General features: G+C 36.6%; 1 protein-coding gene across 1 annotated transcript in view; it reads left to right on the top strand.

Moving 5' to 3' along the window:
* cos (kinesin-like protein costa) overlaps positions 1–20,142 on the top strand; it is a 171,491-nt gene that overhangs the window by 71,641 nt on the left and 79,708 nt on the right. The window contains exons 12-16 of the mRNA XM_089094032.1: positions 3,492–3,640; positions 5,206–5,629; positions 6,377–6,647; positions 9,341–9,515; positions 12,422–12,610. Of these exons, the coding sequence (XP_088950158.1) occupies positions 3,492–3,640; positions 5,206–5,629; positions 6,377–6,647; positions 9,341–9,515; positions 12,422–12,610 (1,208 nt within the window). The remainder of the gene's footprint in view (positions 1–3,491; positions 3,641–5,205; positions 5,630–6,376; positions 6,648–9,340; positions 9,516–12,421; positions 12,611–20,142) is intronic.

Here is a 20,142-nt window from a genome sequence, read left to right as displayed (position 1 = left end):
TTATATTCTGGTTAAAGTGTGTACAACTCCTAATCCCCCTATGTAGCCCAGAAAACGTCAACCGTGTCGAAATGTCTCTCTAGAACCAGGATTCATAATGTTGGGCGCAGGCCCCACCGGTGGGTCTTGGCAATAACTTGGTGGGTCATGGGTAGGACGTGTACTCTTCGGCTGACTGTACTTTAAAGCCTTAGTTTTTAAAAAAAAAACATTTTTTCCTGTGAATGACGTCACATTCAAATGCATTTAAAGAACAAAAGAGATACATGATAGCATTGCAATGATATTATGCATTGTATAAAAGGTATTGTATTGAGACAACATTTTCATTACTATAGTATAAAATATGCCCAGAGGACAACCCAAAAAGATACCAAGTTAATGGCCTTTTAAGCTTCCTTCAGATGAATGGACGTATAATTTTGAATAACGAAATTTAAATATCATTAGGATTTTATTAATGCCTAGGTGGGGCATGGACCAAAATTGGTAGTGAACCACTGCTCTAGAAGATCAAGTGCCATAATTGTGGACCCAAGATCTTAAATTCTCTAAATTTTCAAAACATGAAAGATTAATACCGTATTACTGCCAAAAACAAACAAAAATGTATAAGCTCTTTATCCAGAACCTGGCAGTATCCTTACCCGTTCATAGGCATTCCGCACTGAATCCCTGGGTTGCAAGCCAACCAACAGCAGTCGAAAAACATTGTTTTGTAGAACTCTTAAAGGTCGGACAATGGAAGCCAAACGCTGCTATAGCATAGTGTATGTGGATGGACAGGGGAAAAATAAAGAAGTCGTAGGACAAAAAGAGGGGGAAAATAGTTAAAATTTGTCTTTATGCCTAGGTTATGTCACGAAATCTTATAAACAGACTGTATATCGTTTTGGATTGATAAAGTCACATCAGTACAAACCCCCCCTCCCAATTATTTAGTCGAAGAAACAGGCTTTAAAATTCCGTACTGTGTTACAATTTCTGAATCCAAGGAAAAAGCAGGAGAACGAGAAAATATGACAAAATTTTACTTGCCCAAATTAACTTCAAGCCTGTTAACCCTCAACCAGGAATGTAACCTATTAACGCTATCTTTCATCAACGTCAGAAGTAACTCTTCTGTCTTTACTGTGTTGATAGCTACAGTGTCCGTAGCAAATAATAACTCTGTTTCATTTTGGGACTTTTGTCATACTACTAACATTAAGACAACAATCAGGGATGCAATTAGGCATATCAGCAATCAACAATAGAAAAAAGAAGCGGACCAAGAACAGATACATGTGGAACCCCACAAAAAAACTGGACGCCTTCAGGTTGTATTCAAGCCGCCTCCACAAAATGATAACGGCTTCTAAGGTAGCTCCGTGTACATTCAAAAGCTTTACATTGGATCCCATACACCTTACAATTTTCCAGGAATAGGTCACGATCAACTGTGTAAAAGCTTTCATTAGGTTTAGAATCCCTTCATCAGCCTAAAATCCTTTGTCTAAAGCTACATTAATTACACTACTCAAAATATCAATGCATCCTCCGTCTTCCAATTCTTTTGGAACCCAAACTGATTGATACTCAAAAATTAAACTTTTTCAAAAAAATAAGTTAACCGAGTATTAAAAGATTTTTCAACAAGACGCGAAATAACTGGCGAAACTGGTACTGGGCGATAATTACCAAGATCATTTCCAACACCACCTTTATGAACCGGTGTCGCTCTTGCTTTTTTTTTTTTTTTTTTTTTTTTAATGACATGGAAAGTTTCCCTGTCGGAAACAATCATTAATTAAAGATGTAAGAATACTAGACATAGATGGATAAATGTGTTAAAGATTTTTTAGGCCCACCGGGTCGCTACCGGACGAACTGTTTTTGATAGCATACATGGTCTTTCAAGATCTTTCACTTTAATCTTCTTTGGATGCAATGATACATCAATAAGGGATGACAAAGTGGATCCGAAAGGTGGATCATCTGGAAATGGGGAAGTTGTATTGGTTGTTATTGAACCTATTGAAAAAAAAGATTTTGAAACTAATTACGTCTTGTAAAACCATCTGCAGCTAAGGCTTCATTTACTTTCACTTCAGACGGTAAAATATTAGGACTCTGACCTATAACACTGCAGATGATTTGTCAGGCCTTCAACGGGTTACCTTCACCTTTTTTAAAATTTACACTAAAATACTTCTTTTTTAGTGTCACAGAAAAGATTATTCAGACTATTCCGAGAACCACGGTATCGCTCTTTATTCCAATCCGTAGGTTTTTAAGCTTGTAGCTACAACAGTCTATCTCTTAAATTTATTTTTTGAAAAGATTTGCTATTGTTTTATTGTGCTATTGATGACAGATATATGATTCCATTATGTTTTCGTCCTTTCATATTCTTTACGACTCCTTCTAACCTTCTCTAATCATTTTACTCGATTTAGAATTTTCTTGCTTATGGGCAACTACATCAAACTCAGCAATAACACCAAGATAGTCAGATTCAACGTTCACAAGAACTCCTGATGATCTAAAAGGCACATTTGAAAAATGTGTTAACTAAAAGCTTTACTGAGGTCCTAGAAACTCTTGTTGGGATGGGATGTTAATCGTTGGGCATAAACCGTAAAACAGATTTCGATTTAAAAGTTGGGAAGTTGCCGAAGAATCCGTATCGAGCATGTTGATTTATCAGTAAAACTTTTACCGAAATTGTGATAATAGCTACCTTTCCCCAAGAAGGAATAGACTTGCTTTTTAGTTAAAACAATTGGGAAACGGGGAATGAATTTCTGCAATATAGTCCTCAATGGGTGTTTAAATGCCACTGTTAATACTAGCACCCAGGCAAATTACCTTCTATATCACCCACCAAAATTTTTCTCTTGTGTTTTTACCATTTTTTTAACAAGAAATCGTGTCTTTTTAAAATATTCATAATTTTGATATAATTAAATGGAAAGGCGTAAAAAAATGGAAAGAAGATAGATTATTTTTGCTATTCAACATTTCAAATGCGAAAAATAGAATAGAACCAAAATAAATGATCAACTAGAACTTAAAACAGGTTTGTTCACTTCAGTGGCAAAAGTATTTTAGTTATTATGATAATCCATTCAAATAATTAACCTACTCTCTGACCCCCGAATAAAATATATCTTGGGAGTCTATAAAAATTCGTCTTCTTTTCGCCACACCATGTTAAAAACTTGCTCAGTGTGAAAGATACAAATTAAAGTTCGTGCACAACCTTTGTACTAAACAGGTTCCCTGAGCTTCTTTGAACTTTTGCTAATAAATAGAAACTGAACAATGATTGTTGTAATTTGCTTTTTTCTTTGTATTTTATAGAATAGTATGCAAGGAATATGCCCTTGTCAGATAAAATTTGCGGTGATTTTGGTTAAAGTTCCGAATCTTAAAAAAGTTCTGTATATTATGTTGGTATATTGCCAACTTTTGACTAGTAGACTATTTGAAGCTTGTTTACTTTTAAGTGGAAACAGCTATGCAAGTCCATCGCACAGTCCCGCCACCAAAAAGGCGTCAAAGTATATTCCAGGGTATGGTTGGCCAAATGTCTGAAGCTTCAGATCCAGCTTTTGTTCTCCAGCAGCTAAAAGAACGACTTGGTGATGATTTGGAGGTAACTTCTTGTATATTAGCTAAAATATTTACTTGAAGATTAGATGAGTTAGACGCACTCTGTTCTTCTTTAATCTAAAAACTACAATTCCTTATATAGAAAAATTTCGTAGCGAATCACTCCGCAATTAATTTATCTCTTAGTATTACTAGATGCCACCTGTAGAAATATCACTGCCTACGAAAGGACTTCATATGTATCGGTCGAAGAAGTTTATGATCTGTCAAGAATTCTTGCTTAGCAAGCTTCGACGAATTGTAATTGTATTTCGAGGTTTTTCGGATACCAGATAGAAAACCTAGCAAACGCTGTGTTTAAAAGAAGATCAATAGAAAAACTTTTGATGTAGTAGCTATGACAAATTAATACAGCAGTCCTGATAACCATGTATGATCTATTTAGCTCATAACCTGTTCATTTGCTGGGAATATGTGTATAAACTAATTTTAAATATTCAGTTAAGGTTTTTAATGATGGAAATCAATACTATTATCATTGAAAAAATGTATGTTTTAGGATAGTCATTTGAGATTATGTGTAAAAAAAAAAGGTGTCAAATTTCGTATTTAGATAAAAAAAAAATAAAGTATGAGAGATCCAGCTGTAGTTTTCAGAACTATTTTGCTGCTCTTGTGATATAAGTTTACTAACTTTGCGCTGCTCGTTTTCACTAACCATTCACTACTTTACAATGAGAAATGTACTAAATATTAAATTAAACTCAATTATTTAACAGTTTGACTATTTAGTTGAAAGCTCAAAACAGAATTTATTCCCCTAAATGTGTTTTTTACTTTTTGTTTGAGGCTACCAAAACTCGATGTCCATTTCTGATTTGCTGTCTTGTAATTGTGACGTTAAACGCATGTTGGATCACAAAGCTCAATCATAAATATTTGTAAATTGCGTTTATAAAATAATCAATAAACGTTCGTAAAACGGCATTATGTACAAGGGTTTTTGGTTTATTTATTTCAGTCTCTTACCACTTCTGTATAGTAAAACATGGCAGGTTTTTTTCATAGTTTCATAGTTTTTTTTGTTTTTTTTTCATAGTTTCAAATCCACTTGACCACCTTATTACATATAATCGTTTTCAGTCATAATAACTAGAATTTAGATAACTTCATAATAATTACTCTAAGTGTTCCAATTAGTAAATTACTTCATTGTGAATTATATTAAAGGATACATAAAAAAGTCGTTGTTATATACCAGTATATATTTTTTTTTTTGGGGGGGGGGTAAGTATTTTTCATGCTCAGGAGCATATATCGAAAATTGAGAAACTTCAAAACATCGAATCAGTCAATTGACAGAAAAAAATATGTTTTTCGTCCATCACCAAGAAGCCCAAACATGGACATACTTATGGATTCTTTGCTTTCGAAGAGTCCTTTCTTTTGCCACGGAATAAATTTTTTTTCAAAATGGAGGAAGAAAAGCACTAAAACTAGTGAAAAAATTCCAAATCGTTCTTTCCTTCTTTTTTTTGTTCCCAGGAAAAACTGCAAAATCACGCAATAGAAGACATATAAACTTTAATTACATTCAATTTTTTTCAGGAAAATATAAGTAATCATTCGGGCTCAAAAAGTATAGATCCGGAATTGATCTCGAAACGTCGTGTCAGTCGATCGACAAGTCCTATTTCCCTAGGTGAAATGAATAGTAATCAACTGCCTGCAACAAGCCTAGCTGCCTCTGAACCATTGCCAAGCACTAACTTTTCCCAGTGTGGTTTAAAACAGAGAACCTTATCGGAAAGACGAAGAAGCAGTTCAGAAAGTGGGAATGATGAGGAAATTCGAGGACGTGTGGTTGAAAACCAGTTGCGACAGGAAGTCAGGGAATTGTCTGCCTCTACAGAGTCGAAAAAGTTAAAAGTTAAACAAACCAATTGGGATATGAAGGCAGTTAAAAGGATGTTGAAAGAGCTTAGATCTACTATAGAGATTAAGGAGGCCCTTCTTTTTGACCTGGAAAAGGGTAAGCTCCTTTACTATAGATATCGGTTTTCTGTTTGATGTTTGTCTCAGAAAATTATATCATCAACTTAGGCAGAAATTTCTGTTTATTCATAATAACTGACAAGCACAGGTGTATACCAAGGGAAAATTATTCTGTCCCTTTTTGGAATGAACTTGATTACTTGGTTACTTAAGATTTCGAATTTTTAGCGAAGCAGTTAAACCGGATGTAAGTGGCTCAAAAAAGACGTTTTGAAGATTTTCAAATAATTTAGTATTTATTCTAATTTGCTTCTGAACAAGTCAGAACACACAAGTCTAGCTTTCTGGGAGGATCGTTCTTGCAACTCGTAAGGGCTCCTTAATTTCTTGAGCAATATGATCTCAATTGGTTCTTTATTCGTCGTCGTGTATACCAAAACTTTTTTTTACGATTTATAAAAAACTATCCACCAAATCTTAAGGAGAGTGTATAGTTTACTCACTCAACTCTTTGCAATCAAAGCGTGACATCTTTCAAATTTATCTGTGTAAACAGGGTATTATCATAAAGTATTTAAAAAGGGCACCATCTGTGTATTATCACAGTATATTTTGCACAGTGCATAACCGAACAACCTTAAGGTCGAAGAAATATAGGTTGCGAGATATTGCTTTTTGACTTCCATCTCTGTATATAATCAAGTATTATTTGACTTTTATTATGGGGCTGTAATTCCAGACCTACTAGAATATTAATTTGTGGCTTTTAACTATCTACTTTTAGCGGAGGAGCAGTCTGATATTGCTCAGAAAAAATTTGAGAGACGAATAGAAAGACTGGAGCAGCATATTGCTGAATACAAAGAAAGGGCAGAAAAAGAACAACAAAAGCTGAAGCTCTGGGAAGAGCTTGAAAAAGGAAGTGAGGGAGAAGAAGAAACTGTAGAAGAGGTTGAAAAGAAGGTGAAGAAGCTCCTTAAGAAGATCCAAGAGGACCAAAAGCGACTGGCTGATCTTCATAATTTACGAAGTTTAACGGAAAGAGATCCTGGAAGGTTTGACTGCTCTTTACTCTCTTTTCATAGTAATTATTTTAAATTTGTTTCTTTATTTACCTGAAAGATAATGGATATTGGGCTTATAGATATTCCATGTCAGTTGCACGGTCTTCTGTAACTCTCTGGGCAAATAGAGTAAAGTGCTTCAGAAACGAGGAAATTTTGTTTTGATGGTGGTGAAAAATCCTGATTGTCCTATACAAGATTATTCATCAGGGGGGGGGGGTAAAGGTGTGCATATAAATACATACCTTTTGGCAGTAGCGGCTCTGGCCTCTCTCGCACCCGGGGAAAAATCTTGATTAACGCCCTCCCCCTGTCTCCCAAAAGTTTCAGGTCACATTTTGACAAAACTTTCATTTATTAGCAAAATTTTCAATTTATTTAAATATGACTTTTCTTATTTTAGCCTCTGCAAAATTATAAATTATATCGTTCCAATTGATCGCTTCTAATTCGTCACGTTCTATGCTCATTAATGCTAAATCATTCAGTCGCTCCTGACCCATAGTCGATCTCACCTTTTATACTAATTGATGTAAACTGTGACCCCCCAGCACCAAAGAAGTGACGACAGTTGTGAAAAAGTTGAAAATCTGACGTGCATCTGGAGTCAATGGAATCACGACAGAGATGCTGAAGACATCTCTTCGAGCCTGCATAACTGTTTGGACTGCTCTCTTAATGGTCGCCTGGAATAAATTAAAATTGTGCGCCCACACAAATTGGGGATAGCCTATGTCTTTCTTCAAGATGATGTCTGTTGTCAAACAGGGATGTGTTCTATCCCCATTGCTGTTTGTTATTGTTATGGACTACATTCTAAAGCATTCTTCAGACTGGAGTGAAGTTTTACATCCGACATATCTCTGATCTGGACTTCGCCGACGACGTTGTTCTTCTCGAAGAAGCGAAACAGTGATTGCATCTGCTACGCTATAGATGAAAAGGCCGAAAAGGTGGGGCTAACAGTGAATGTCATTAAGACAAAGACCATGGCTACATCTGACTGTACTGACGCTGAAATGCAAAGATAAAGCAATTAAATAGGTCAGTGAATTTTACTACCTCGGGATTTGGATTGATTATAATGGGGAAATAAGCAACGAAATCAAGAGGAGGATTGAATAAGCTACATCGGCTTTTATTAATTTGAAACTAATCTGGCGCAGTTGGAAATACTCTATGCCCTTGAAGCTCCGCCTCATGAATAGTAATGTGATGTGCATTCTCTTGTATGCAAGTGACTGCTGGAAACCAAATGTCCAACTGGAGAAATGCGTCCTAGCCTTTGAAAACATGTGCCTTAGAAGAATACTAAACGCACTTTGTCAGGAAAGGTCACGAACATAGGAGTTTCCAGAAAACTGGCCAAGCGTTACTTACTGACCTTTTGGAACGTAGGAGATGGGCGTGCCTAGGCCACGTCTTTCGTATGCCAGAGGGTCGACTCCCATGTACGTTTAATGAGTGGTGCCTTGAAGGGGAGGCGCAAAAGAGGTCGCCCAAAACACACCTTGTAACGGTAGTATGAGTATGATCTTAGTAGAGGGGATATGTCTCTTCAACCACAGTGGGAGGACGTCAGGGCTATAGCTCAGCTCTGTGATGACTGGCGAGGTTCTGTAGACGCCCTATGCACCATTCCTGGCTCTGGAGGATCTAAGGTCTAAGGTAAACGACCGTTCATTACTGGCCACTGACATTGCAACTGCTAATAATATTTAATGGGCAACTCTTACGTTCTCTTACGAAGACCCCTTCATATCCGCATTGCGCAATTAATTCTAGTTCGAAGAGCAACTGAAAAGGATCTAAATCATCCTAATATTTCACTTTTATTGCTACTTGCTTTTATTTTCAGGGAATGGTGATGAAGACATAGGAAAAATGAAAATTTTGGCTTCAATTTGCTTATACTTGCTGCCAACTGCGTCCTCTACTTTGTTTTAATGAAAATAAAATTTCAAAAAATACCAAAACATTATAGCTGTTAGATTATTCCTTTGAAAGTTTGTGCCCCTACAATTTTTACGCCCAGGGCAAGTGTCACCTAAATCCCGCCCCTAAAACCGCCACTTATTTTTGGTTTGTATTGCCTGAAAAGACCTTTTATGTTGTTTTATAAAAAAATTTCTGATTTTCTAATCTAATTTATTAAAGCATTGTAACATTCGTTTTAGAAAATGTTTTTTTTGTATGTGTTTATTAATATAGATATATCTAATATTGTGTGACTTCAGAATAATATGGGTCAAAAAGCTGTATTGCATTAGCATTCATTATATGTTCATTGTTATTTCGACAAGTCAGTTCTATTAACACATTTTTTTCTACCCTTAATTGTGTTTTTATTGACGATCTTTTACAAGTAGGCTTCGCATTCTTCAGTTGTTTGTTTTATGCTATCAATTCATGAATAACGTCACTGTACTGCTACTGACAACTCATGTCAGCACCTAACCATTTCAAGCCAACGAATATATATATATATATATATATATATATATATATATATATATATATATATATATATATATATATATATATATATATATATATATATATATATATATATATATATATATATATATATATATGTATCTGTACGGTATGCATCTTTATATATATGTATGTGTGTATCTTTAGGTTTCGTCCTTACATCTTTACGTATATTGTTTTCCATGTAGAATAGAAGATCTAAGAAGAAGTGTATCAGTTCTTAAAGAGAAAGAAGAAGATTTGCACAGCCAATTTGAAATAGAGGGAGAGAAAAAGAGGAAGCTTGAATTAGAGTTGCTCAATGAAAATCAGAAAATAAGGGAGCTTTCGAAAATGCTTGAAGCTCAGCAATCAATCAATGAGGTAAAAAAAAAACAGGGTACCTTTGTTAACTGAGACAGCTTTTAGCTCAGATAACATTTTGCTTTTCAACTAAGTAAGTAGTAGCTCTTTAAGTTCACAGAACATGAATGAATTGCTTAATAATTTCGTTTTCTATTACAAAGGACACAAAAAGCAATAATGGGGATAGGCAAAAAAATTGAGACAAACCACATATTAAATCGAAAAAGCCTTATTGATTATTCTTATAGTGAAACCGAAGAACTACGATAACACCTTTTGTGATTATTAACAACGATCCAAAAACGTCCGCTTTGCGGCCCTTAGAAGCCAGGTCGAATCGTTGCCGGGAATCCAGTGTATTGAGAATGTGGCGAACTATTTTGTCGCTGGTCCTTACAAAACAGTATACGCTGTGGATTTCTTTTTTCTTTTTTAAGGCCATACAACAGGCTCTTTGGCTAGTCAACACAAAACTTAAAACATGTCATGATGTTCTTGACAATAAAAAAAAAGTTTCTGAATGAAAGAAAAACCTTAAAAAATTTAAATGCTTGGATCTAAATAAATGTTTGTGTCTTTTATTTTGTTAAATTTAAACTTGAATTTTGCTATTTTTCCCTTGGAACAACTCAAAGAAAAAGGATTTAGAATGTTTTCACTAGTTCTTCCACCATTGTGGCAATTTATGTCAACGCAGATTCCCACCGTTATGTCTACGCAAATTTCATGCGTAAGAAAAATTGCGTATTTCATGCGTTCACCTACTTTTGCTAGTTTTCATGCTATTTATATGTATGCCTTTTGGGGTATTAGAAAATGTGAACTCCCTTTTCAGAGAAAACTAAAATAAAGTGGTTTTTACCAAATGGACTACAAAATAATAGACGTCGAAATCCTTATGCGTCTCGTCCATATTTCCAATATCACTTCCTTATATTTCAGAAACAATTACCAATTTTTCACCCATACTATGGCTCTACCAATGGTTACTAGTCTTTCACCTTTTGGCCACTTCTTTACATTGAATCTGTTAAAACCTCTGCTTTGTAATCTTTCCTCTGAATCATTATTTCTAAAGTTAGTTTGTGGATGAATTTAATTTTGTGTGGAATCATGAAAAGACGTCAGTTAACACTAATCTTGATGCAGCTTAAAACTCTATATTCTAATCTTCAGTTCACCTAAGAACTGGAAGACAATCCTAATCTACCTTTTTTGACGTTTTAATTTTCAGAAGTCTCCTAGTCTTGAGTTTCCTGTACGAGGAAACATCCTGTGCGAAAGCACAGGATGGCTGGCCCCCAGCCCCCCATTGCACTTCCTGGCTGAAGGGCCACGAAATGGAGATCAGCACTGCCGGTTTAAAACCAGCAGTCTAGTAGTTAAGGGTCTAGTGCCGTCACACTTGCTTACTTTACTTACTTAGTCCTGAGTTTTCCATTTACGTGGTTTTCCAGCTTACATGTGAAAATATATGTTTTTAATTTTCTCCTTGTTTAAGAAGAGGAGTGGTAATATCCTTATTTGATCGGATGCTAAGAATAGGTTTTGAAGCTCGCTTAGTCCCAGGACTGAAGTAATTCAGAGATGTTTTATTGTGAAATGAATAGCCCATCAATTTGCTGGAATCCATTATAGACAAAAGGTTAACGAAGGCGGAAATAGATAATCAACACCACTGCGTCCGATTAAAAGCACTCCTTTAGCGAGTGATAAGAAAAATTTCACCCTTTTACCCATAAATCCGTAATGAAGGGACAAACTGGGAAGTATTAAAAAAAAAATCAACATAACCTTAACAGAGACAAGGAAAAACCAGCCCTATTCTGAGTAGTAGTGTTTATAGAACCCTCTGCTTTGCGGTTGTTTCTTTTTCGGAAGGAGCTACCTATAACTAGGAGAAAGGTTATCACAACACAAATCTTCAATTGACAAAGCCATGAAGCTATGCTCAAGGTCCTGAATTATTATGCTACTTTCGCTTAACACGTCTATGATAACCCAACCATTTTGTTTCATAAAACCTCCATTATTGCCCCCGTTAAAAATTTCAAGCTAGTTTTCAGCAAGGAAGCTGAAATTAAAAAAGTATGCACAAAAAGTCACCAATAGAGATACTGAAGAACGTTATCAAAGCCCCATATTCAATGAACTCATTACGTCCCATCCTGCGTTTTTTTTTTTTTTTTTTTTTTTTTTTTTTTTTTTTTTTTTTACAAAGTCATATTTCGCAGCTTAATAGGAATTCTGATAATACCATGCCTGGTAGACGATTAGCGTTCAAATTAAATCTCAATTGAAAGTCTGAATAGCCATTTAATATCGGATTTTTTATTCAGTCACCCATTGACCGTTACTTAGAAAGGGCCTCTTTTATCGTAGTGTTTTTTTTTTTTCAGGTTTGTCTTTTTTATTGTCCTCTGGATTCTTACCTGTGTTTTTATTCTAATTTCTGCACTGTGGATGGCTGAGAGGAGGTCTCGACTGAAATATTTGCATTCTATTCTCCCTTTTTCGTTGGCTGTGACTAGTTTTGCTTTTTTTGTCGCCATTTTCGTTTTGTATGATTAGCCAGCGTGATTTCGGAAATTATTCCTGGGAGAATTCGGATAAAACTAAATTTGTCAAAAAAAAACTAAAAACAAAGCTACTAAAAACATTTGTTCCCACATGACTAAAAAGGTTAACAAGCCATCCAAATAGTTTGAATATCCAATATGTTGTTGTTGATGGGTTTGAATTTATTTTTAAACTGTTGTTATGCTTTATACGTGTTATGTATTGTATCATCTTTTGATGTTTTTCTACTAATGACTTTTCGACGAAATTTACGAGTAAATTTTGATTTAAATCTTTTTCATATTTTCCTGGTGACATCTTATCTAAAATATTTTTCCTTTTTTCAAAGTATTTCGTTTGAATAGGTATTTCGTGTACGTGAGAGCCGTGTACCTGGAAATATATTAGAGACTCCCAGTCCTTTCCGCTCTGTGACAGAGTCTGATGGAGGAAGGAACTCTGTTTTCTCTGGTACAAATCAACTAAGCAATTCACTATCAAAAGAAGATGCAGTTAAAAATAAGGAGAATAGCATCCTTCCTCAAGATAAGAAGGTATATGGTACTTTCTTACTTTGTACGCACTGACAAATCCGACTTCCTTAATTTAGATTTATTTTTTAACAGATTTTGGAACACCAGGGTTTTCTTCAAGGTAAAAAAAAAATTCAATTTGATATCCAACGATCAACAGGACTCTAAGCACCAAAGAATAGTTCTCCGGTTTTTCCATTGGCTAACTTAATAGAACTGGTATACTGGAAAGCCGTGTGAGTGGTAAGATTAACAAATCGAAGAATATTCTTGGTAAAGCAACTTTCAAACAGCTCTGTTGTGGTAATTCTAGGGTGATTTTTGACATTTTTGTAAACTTTATATTTATAGTCTTTTTTAGAACTATACAAGTTGTGTGGATGTGAACCATCAATTGATTTCTATCCTGTTTGGTTCTCAGAATATCTACAGCTATTATTATTTCCCAAAAATGTTTTATCACATTAGGAATAGTTAGAAATTGAGGGGGTGATATTAGAATCGTTATTGACGTTTCTTAGATATTTAAAATAGATTCCTTGTACATGCAAGTGGTCCTTAATTACTGTAGAAAAAAATCCAAACAAAAAATTGTTTCCTTTTCTTCGCTTTCTATAGAACGTATGCTGTGTAACGCATGCCTTTTGAGCCGATTTTGAATTACAGTCTGGCATTACAAGGTTATATGGGAAATGATAGGCAAGGGCGTCCTGAGGCTTATTTTATTGGGGGGGGGGCGATCGTAAATTTTACAGAATCGCCACCTGATTTATGCCGAATTTTCTGCAGAAATCAAGAACTTTGCTAAATTTCAGCTTATTTTGCAAAATTTCAGCCGAATGCCAAAAAATTTTTTTTTTGGGGGGGGGGGGGGCTTGAGTATATTTAATAAACAAATGGAAGCAGGGGTTTTAATTGTTGCAACATTCTCAGAATTCGCGTTACAAAAGGTGAATCAATACATATTTTCAAAACAAGTCAAGAAGCCGAACCAGGGATATATCCAGGGTTGTGGGGTGAGGTTCAATGACTTTGAACTTCCCCCCTCCCCTAGAAATCTTTCGCTGATTTTTAAGTTGGTCGTTAAAATGCAGATAACAGGACTGTATTGCTACAAAACACACTAAAAAGTCTTTCTCCGAAACGTAAATTGGTCTTAAAAATACAGGTAGGAATTCCTTATGCCCCCTTCTTCTGAACGAAATTATTTTTATAACCCTCCTACCCTCCAAAAAACTGTTTTGGTGGCCCCTACCCCTGGAAAAATCTTGGGTATGCTTCCGCGCTTTTCATAAAAAATAGTAAAAACACAACAAATGAATAAAAAAAATGACGAAATAAATACAAACTACATAAAATTTGGGTGAAAATGACCAGATCTTCAGTTTTATACATTCCTGTCTCAGACACGTACGCAGGAATTTTTTTTCGAGGGGGAGGAGGTGGAAACAATAAACACAAATTTTATTTAATAATTTGAATTTGAAGTGTCCAGGAATCTGAGAAAATTTAAGTTTTGTGCATGCCCCGAAACCACCCCCCTTTCTCCCTGCGTACATCCTCTGTCTCTCTACATCTCACCTCTATTAGAAGAAACCAATGTAAATGTCTGCTGTGCATACAGATTGTCCCAATAAGACAAGATAAATCTAATTTTCATATGTATTCATATTCCCAACATGCTCAAATCCCTTCACACAGAGAAATTGATATTCGCACTATTTGTAATTTTTTCTTTTCTTTCGGATAGTGTGAAACTTAACCAGACGTATGTCAATGCTCTAGCAGTGTGTAAATTTATGTTAATAATTAGGTTAAGACCAAAAATCTTATGCTACTAGAGTTCATTTAGGGCAGGATCACATTAAAAAACCTGAGATTGCTTAGATTTTCTTGGGTAGAATATGCATAATAAAATTACCTTGAGGTTTTACCGTTTTTCTCTCATAATCTCCATTCTGCACAAAAGAGAAGACGCTTGAACATCGCGCAAATAGCGTCATTTGTTGTCTATTAAGATAAGCCAATATAACACTTATCATTCCTGACTCACCTTTAAAGGAAGAACTTTTCTCGAAAGACTTTCTTTTTCAAAATGTCTTTTTTAACTTTCGGTTACTATGAGCTCTGGTTTGCTCTTTACTAGATTGCAGCTATTGCTGCAACCACGGCAGTGACACAAATAAATGCCCAACTGGCAAAGATGAATGTTTACGTGCTTTCGCTTGTGGATCGCTGTTAAACTTCAGCTCCAACAAGACTAGCAAAGCTCGGACGAAAAAAAAGTCATAAAGGTTAAACTTAAACTAGTTGGAGATAACTAAAATAATTCCGAAATCTTGAATACAGTGATTTTGAAGAAAGCCTTAAATCACTCAGCCAAAAAAGTAACGGGTGCATTACTTCAATATTGTTTCTTTGCTAATGTTTAAACGTTGTAATGTTCATTTAAAATTCTGCACCTCAAGAATAACTTTTTTTTCTAAGAGCTGATGATGCGGTTCTTGAAGAGTATTTGCAAATAGGCTCAAAAGATGTGACGGTCTCATTATGCGTTATTTCTCCCTTTCCTGATGCCCAATCCATGTTGTTACTTTTTAAAGTGGCAAGTTACTGAAATCTGGTAATTACAGTCTAGTAATTCAGGCTACAGTCTGAAGTCTGGTAATTACGGTAATTACAGAAGTCTGGATCGAGAAAATTAGAGAAATTTGACCTCTGGTAGGGGTAAAGTTGTCTATCTGAAAAGTACAATTCCTTTTTTGCCGTTTTTGACTATGAGGTCCTTTGGGTGAAGGTAATCTTACCAAACAAACCTTTTTTTATTGGCATAGTGTATAACCCATCAAATGTGAAAATAACTCAATCCTTGGGGGAGTGCTTACAATTTGTAAAGAGAAAATTCCCAAAATCAGGGATTTATATCCATGGAGATTTTAGCGTCCTTCATGGTTACTGGCTGAAAAGCCGTACGGCTGATCCAGTAGGCATAACTCTGCTAGACCAAAGTCTTGCTTATGATCTAGACCAGCTTGCTGAATTTAACCCTTAGCTCGGTCGTGCCGGTTGTAGAAAAGCAACTAAAGTTAGAAAATAGGCTCATAAAAATAGCGTTCAGCCAAGCTACGGCTATCTATAGACAGAAGTTCGAAACAAAACTAAAAATAGCACCTCTAAAACGGCGGTGAAAACTTGTCTAAGAAGCTCTACCGTCATCTAAACTTTCTTTACTTCTATCGCTTCATTTTGAAGGATGATGCTACATTCTGGCCAAGAAAAAGCAGGTGCTCTTACAAACGCTTTTGCAAAGGTGTCTCAACTTGATGACACTGGAGTCTTCTTTCCCCTTTTTTGCCATGAACAAATGCAAAAATAGATAGTGTAAATGTAATTAGAGGCAAGGTGATTAGAAGGATTGGTCTACTCGATGCCACCAAAGCCTCAGGTCCTGAGACGATCCCGAATCTCGGTTTATGACAGTGTCATAAACAAGTCTTTTTATCAGTACCACGAGTCACATCGGTTCTTGGTTGTAACACAATACGGTTTTTGTATAAAGTGATCTACGTTAGACTGTCTCATTGCGCAGTGTTAACAGTGGGTTGATCTGCTTTCCTAGGGGCGTGACATTCGCCTTCTCTCCTTTGACACTGGGAAAGCTTATGATCAAAAATTGATCATGTAAAATGTATGAAAAAAAAAATCCCATGACGGCTGGTGATTGGCTAATTGAACTGTTCAGTGACTTCATCTGTCAACGTTCATTGCTAGATGTTCTTTGGCAATTTCATCTTAAAAGGAATTCCAGTGCTATCAGTAGTACCCTAAAAAAGTATTCTTGATCCCACTTTTTTCCTGATGTTCATGTACGACCTATGGGATAACCTTAGGAAAAAACCTTGCCCCGTTGCTGATAGTGCAACGACAATGATATAGAAAACGATAGCAACCGACGAAGGTCCCAGCAAACCCTGTAAAAAATTCCAGGCTGATTTGGAAAAAATTTAAATGTGTGCGGATGCGTAGCTTGTCAGCTTCAATGTATCAAAAGCAAAAAAGTTTCTGATTTCGGTGCAAAATGTGAAGGCTCATCCTGACTTTATCTTTAAAGAAGCGGTAATAGGATGATTAGATAAACTACGCCTTCTTAAAGGACTTCAGGTCATGCGGGCTAAACATATCAGCAAAGTGAGATCCTCCTGCTCCAGGAAGCTCAGACTTGTCCTAAGGTGCAAAGCTTCCTCCCTGACGAGTCCATTTTACCTCTGTTCACGTCGTGCATCAGACCTGTAATGCAACATGCATGCCCTCTTTCGAAATACATGCATTATCCTGCATTGAAGCACGTTGCTGAAAGAGCAAAGCTTTTAATGGCGACTTGTCAAAAACAGCCCAGGAGGACTATCTGAGCAGGGAATAACTAGAAGTCAGCTTCGCCCGAAGACCTGTCGCCACCTGGAATAGCATACCTGCTGAGGTAATCTCTGAAAATCTCTGGCTTGGAGCTTTCATTTATTTATATAATCTTTTCATTGTCACGAAGACTACTTTTTCCACCCTAACTGCATTGGAAACGAATAAAAGCTGCACCCATTACAAGAAGTTATTTAACCACTCACCCAGCTCAACCAACAAGGAAAATCACATTTTCCCATGGTTGTATATTATTTTTTGTTTGTTTCGTTGTTCTTCTTTTTTCCTAGAGCAATCCCATTGAAACCACTAGTCGTAGAATATCAGAAGTGAGTTTACTTGAATGGAATTAAAATATCTTGTGTCGATTTAGTAGTGAAACAAACCGCGCCAAAGTGCGGCACCCAAAAGGGCCAATATGCTGGGAAATACAAATTCTGGGACAGCCAATCTATTGAAACCCTTGACAGGATATTTAGAGCTCCCTACTTTGAAAACCGAGACAAATTAAATTTTACCATAGTTAGCATGACGGTTGTGTCTAGTGGACTTAGATGCTTTATAGGCGAGATTATTCAGAATTTGCTGATATTCAAAGAAGATTTACTGAATGTGTATGGAGTCAATGGGTAAGGAATAAAACGATAACAGAATAAATAAGGATTGATGACATGATGAAAGCTGTTGAAAAAGATTTGAAGGAAGGAGTTAAATACAGATTAATTATGACACTACCCCCAAAAATGGGGATAAACTATAGAAACTGGGATAGTCTATCTATTAACAAAATCTAAACTGATTACGTTTTCTTTCTACAGAGTCACTTCAAGCCAATTACATTTAGGTGTTTCGTTTAGACTAATTTCTAAACATTCCTTTGGGTAAGTGCGACAACCTGAATATCTGGTCGTATTTCGTTCTTTAATAGGGCCCAGCTAAGCAAAAACCAAATGCTTTTTTTCTTCAGCTTGGAAAATCAAAAGCTTGGTGGATAACTTGACATACTCATGTCCTACATAATCCTGTAGATTATGAAACTCTACTTCATCTGTTACATTGTAGACTCTTATAGAAGGACCAGCAAAATTCATTCTTTTTAGTTGGAGGTGTTAATTTTGCTTAGCTTTCCAAAATGTGATGTTATATTCACCAATCTGTCCTGAGGTTCTCTGTTTTCTGTAAAAATTCCAGAGGCTAAACCTTGCCACATTTTCCGAGTATGCTGAAATCGCTTGTATTGGGGAAAATGCTCACAACCAAGCTTTACTCCTGCAACGAAAATAATATTATTTTGACTAAATTACATTCTCAAATAATTTTGAGCAGAGGTGGCTGGAACTTGTTTTTTCCTACTATTTTGATGCTATCAAATAACCTTTTTTGTCTAGTATCCTTGGAGCTGTAATTTGTTATGATGGTTTGCATTGATTATGGTTCACTACAACTTTCTCTGTGCACTCTTATTCTCTTAATTTTGTTTTCATCTGCAATTTATGCCCAGTTTTGGATAATAATTTCAGGTTTATGCTTTGTGTTACTAACCCTACTAACCCCTAATTTTTACCTGGGAAAATCACACTAACCCGATATTTGGTAGTCAATCAAATGCTCTTTTGCGATTCTCTATTTTGTTTCGTCTTTTCAAATGTATCAGATTTACAGGGAGAAGGGCAGTAATTGTTCAACTGTATTTTGTTTTCTGTTTCTTCTTTTTTCTTTTTTTCTTCTGGTTCTTCTTCTTTGTAGAAGGTATAAAGGGCTTCCTTTCCTGAAGCCCTTGCTGATTCCAGGTGGGAATTAAAGGTCAAGCTAAGCTTGTATACCTCCATGGCAGTGATGGTAGTTACAGGCAATGAGGCTCGATCTTCCGTCCCTGGGCAGCAGAGGAAATCCGTCAGCGCACCTCAAAGCAGTGGAAGGGTGTAAACACCACTGAGCTCCACGCCGAGCGATTTGGTGGCCAACGCGCTCCGGGTGACCCGCAAGACTGGGGACCTTGTGGTCAACTCTATTCCCAAGAAACATCAATGGATCTGAGACCTAGAAAAAAAGTTGTAACGGCTATGGCGTCCCCGGCAAGCGACACGGCCCCTGTTTGGGCGCGGGTGTCGAGAAGTAAACAAGCAAACCATACTACGGCGTTCCCGGCAGGCGACGCGACTTCGAATATTACGGCGAAGTCGAAAAATCCTTTTCATGCCATGAATCTAGGAAAACCCACTAAAGTCATTAAACAGGCAAAATCTAGAATAAATGTGGGATGCTGGAATGTAAGATCCATCAAACAAGAAGCCACGCAAGTTTTTCTTGTCCATGAGATGGAGAAGTAGAACATAGACATACTTTACATATCTAAGACCAGAATTTCAGGTTCTGGGTCCATAGTTATTACAGCTCCTGAAACGCTACATCAATTCCATTTTTTTCTACTCTGGAGTAGAGGATGATTCGGGACTCCACGGAGTTGGTTTCATCATGAACAAAGAACCAGAAATGCTCTCCTAGAATGGGAACCAGTCTCCTGTAGACTTGCCAGAATCAGACTGAAAGGAAACCCCGCAAATGTGTCGATATTTTCTACCTATGCCCCCACCCGTGACGCTGCTGATACGACCAAGGATGATTTCTACGGCGAGCTACAGCAGCTGTCTTCTTCTGTTGCCGCACGTGATTACTTGATTGTTACTGGAGACTTCAACGCAAGAGTTGGTCCCTCTGACCAAACCACAAGACAAGTCCTGGGAAAATTTGGACAAGGTCACAGATGCGAGAATGGGTGAAGGTTGTTAAACTACGCCTTGATGAACTACCTTGTTGTCACCAATACCATATTTCAGCACAAACCTAGCCACCTTTTAACTTGGCATTCAAATAAAGGTGTCACTAAGGCTCAAATAGACTTCATTCTCGTACACCAGCGCTGGAAAAGCTCAGTACAGGACTCTCGCTCTTACAACGGCACGGACACAGGCTCGCAGTCTGGGTCTGACCACAGGATTGTTGCTGCAAAAATTTTGCTACGTCTTGCAACTCGGAGGAATAACAAACCCAAGGCCGGATTCGACATCGGTAAGCTCCAAGACAAAGAAGTTCGGCAGGCCCTCAATTTGGAACTGACTAACCGATTTGACGCCCTCTGT

This window comes from Artemia sp. Qi Xiang Cuo, chromosome 9 (assembly GCF_049724085.1).
Source record: "Artemia sp. Qi Xiang Cuo chromosome 9, ASM4972408v1, whole genome shotgun sequence".
NCBI classification, from domain to species: Eukaryota; Metazoa; Arthropoda; class Branchiopoda; order Anostraca; family Artemiidae; genus Artemia; species Artemia sp. Qi Xiang Cuo.
This window is presented reverse-complemented; position numbering and strand designations above follow the sequence as displayed.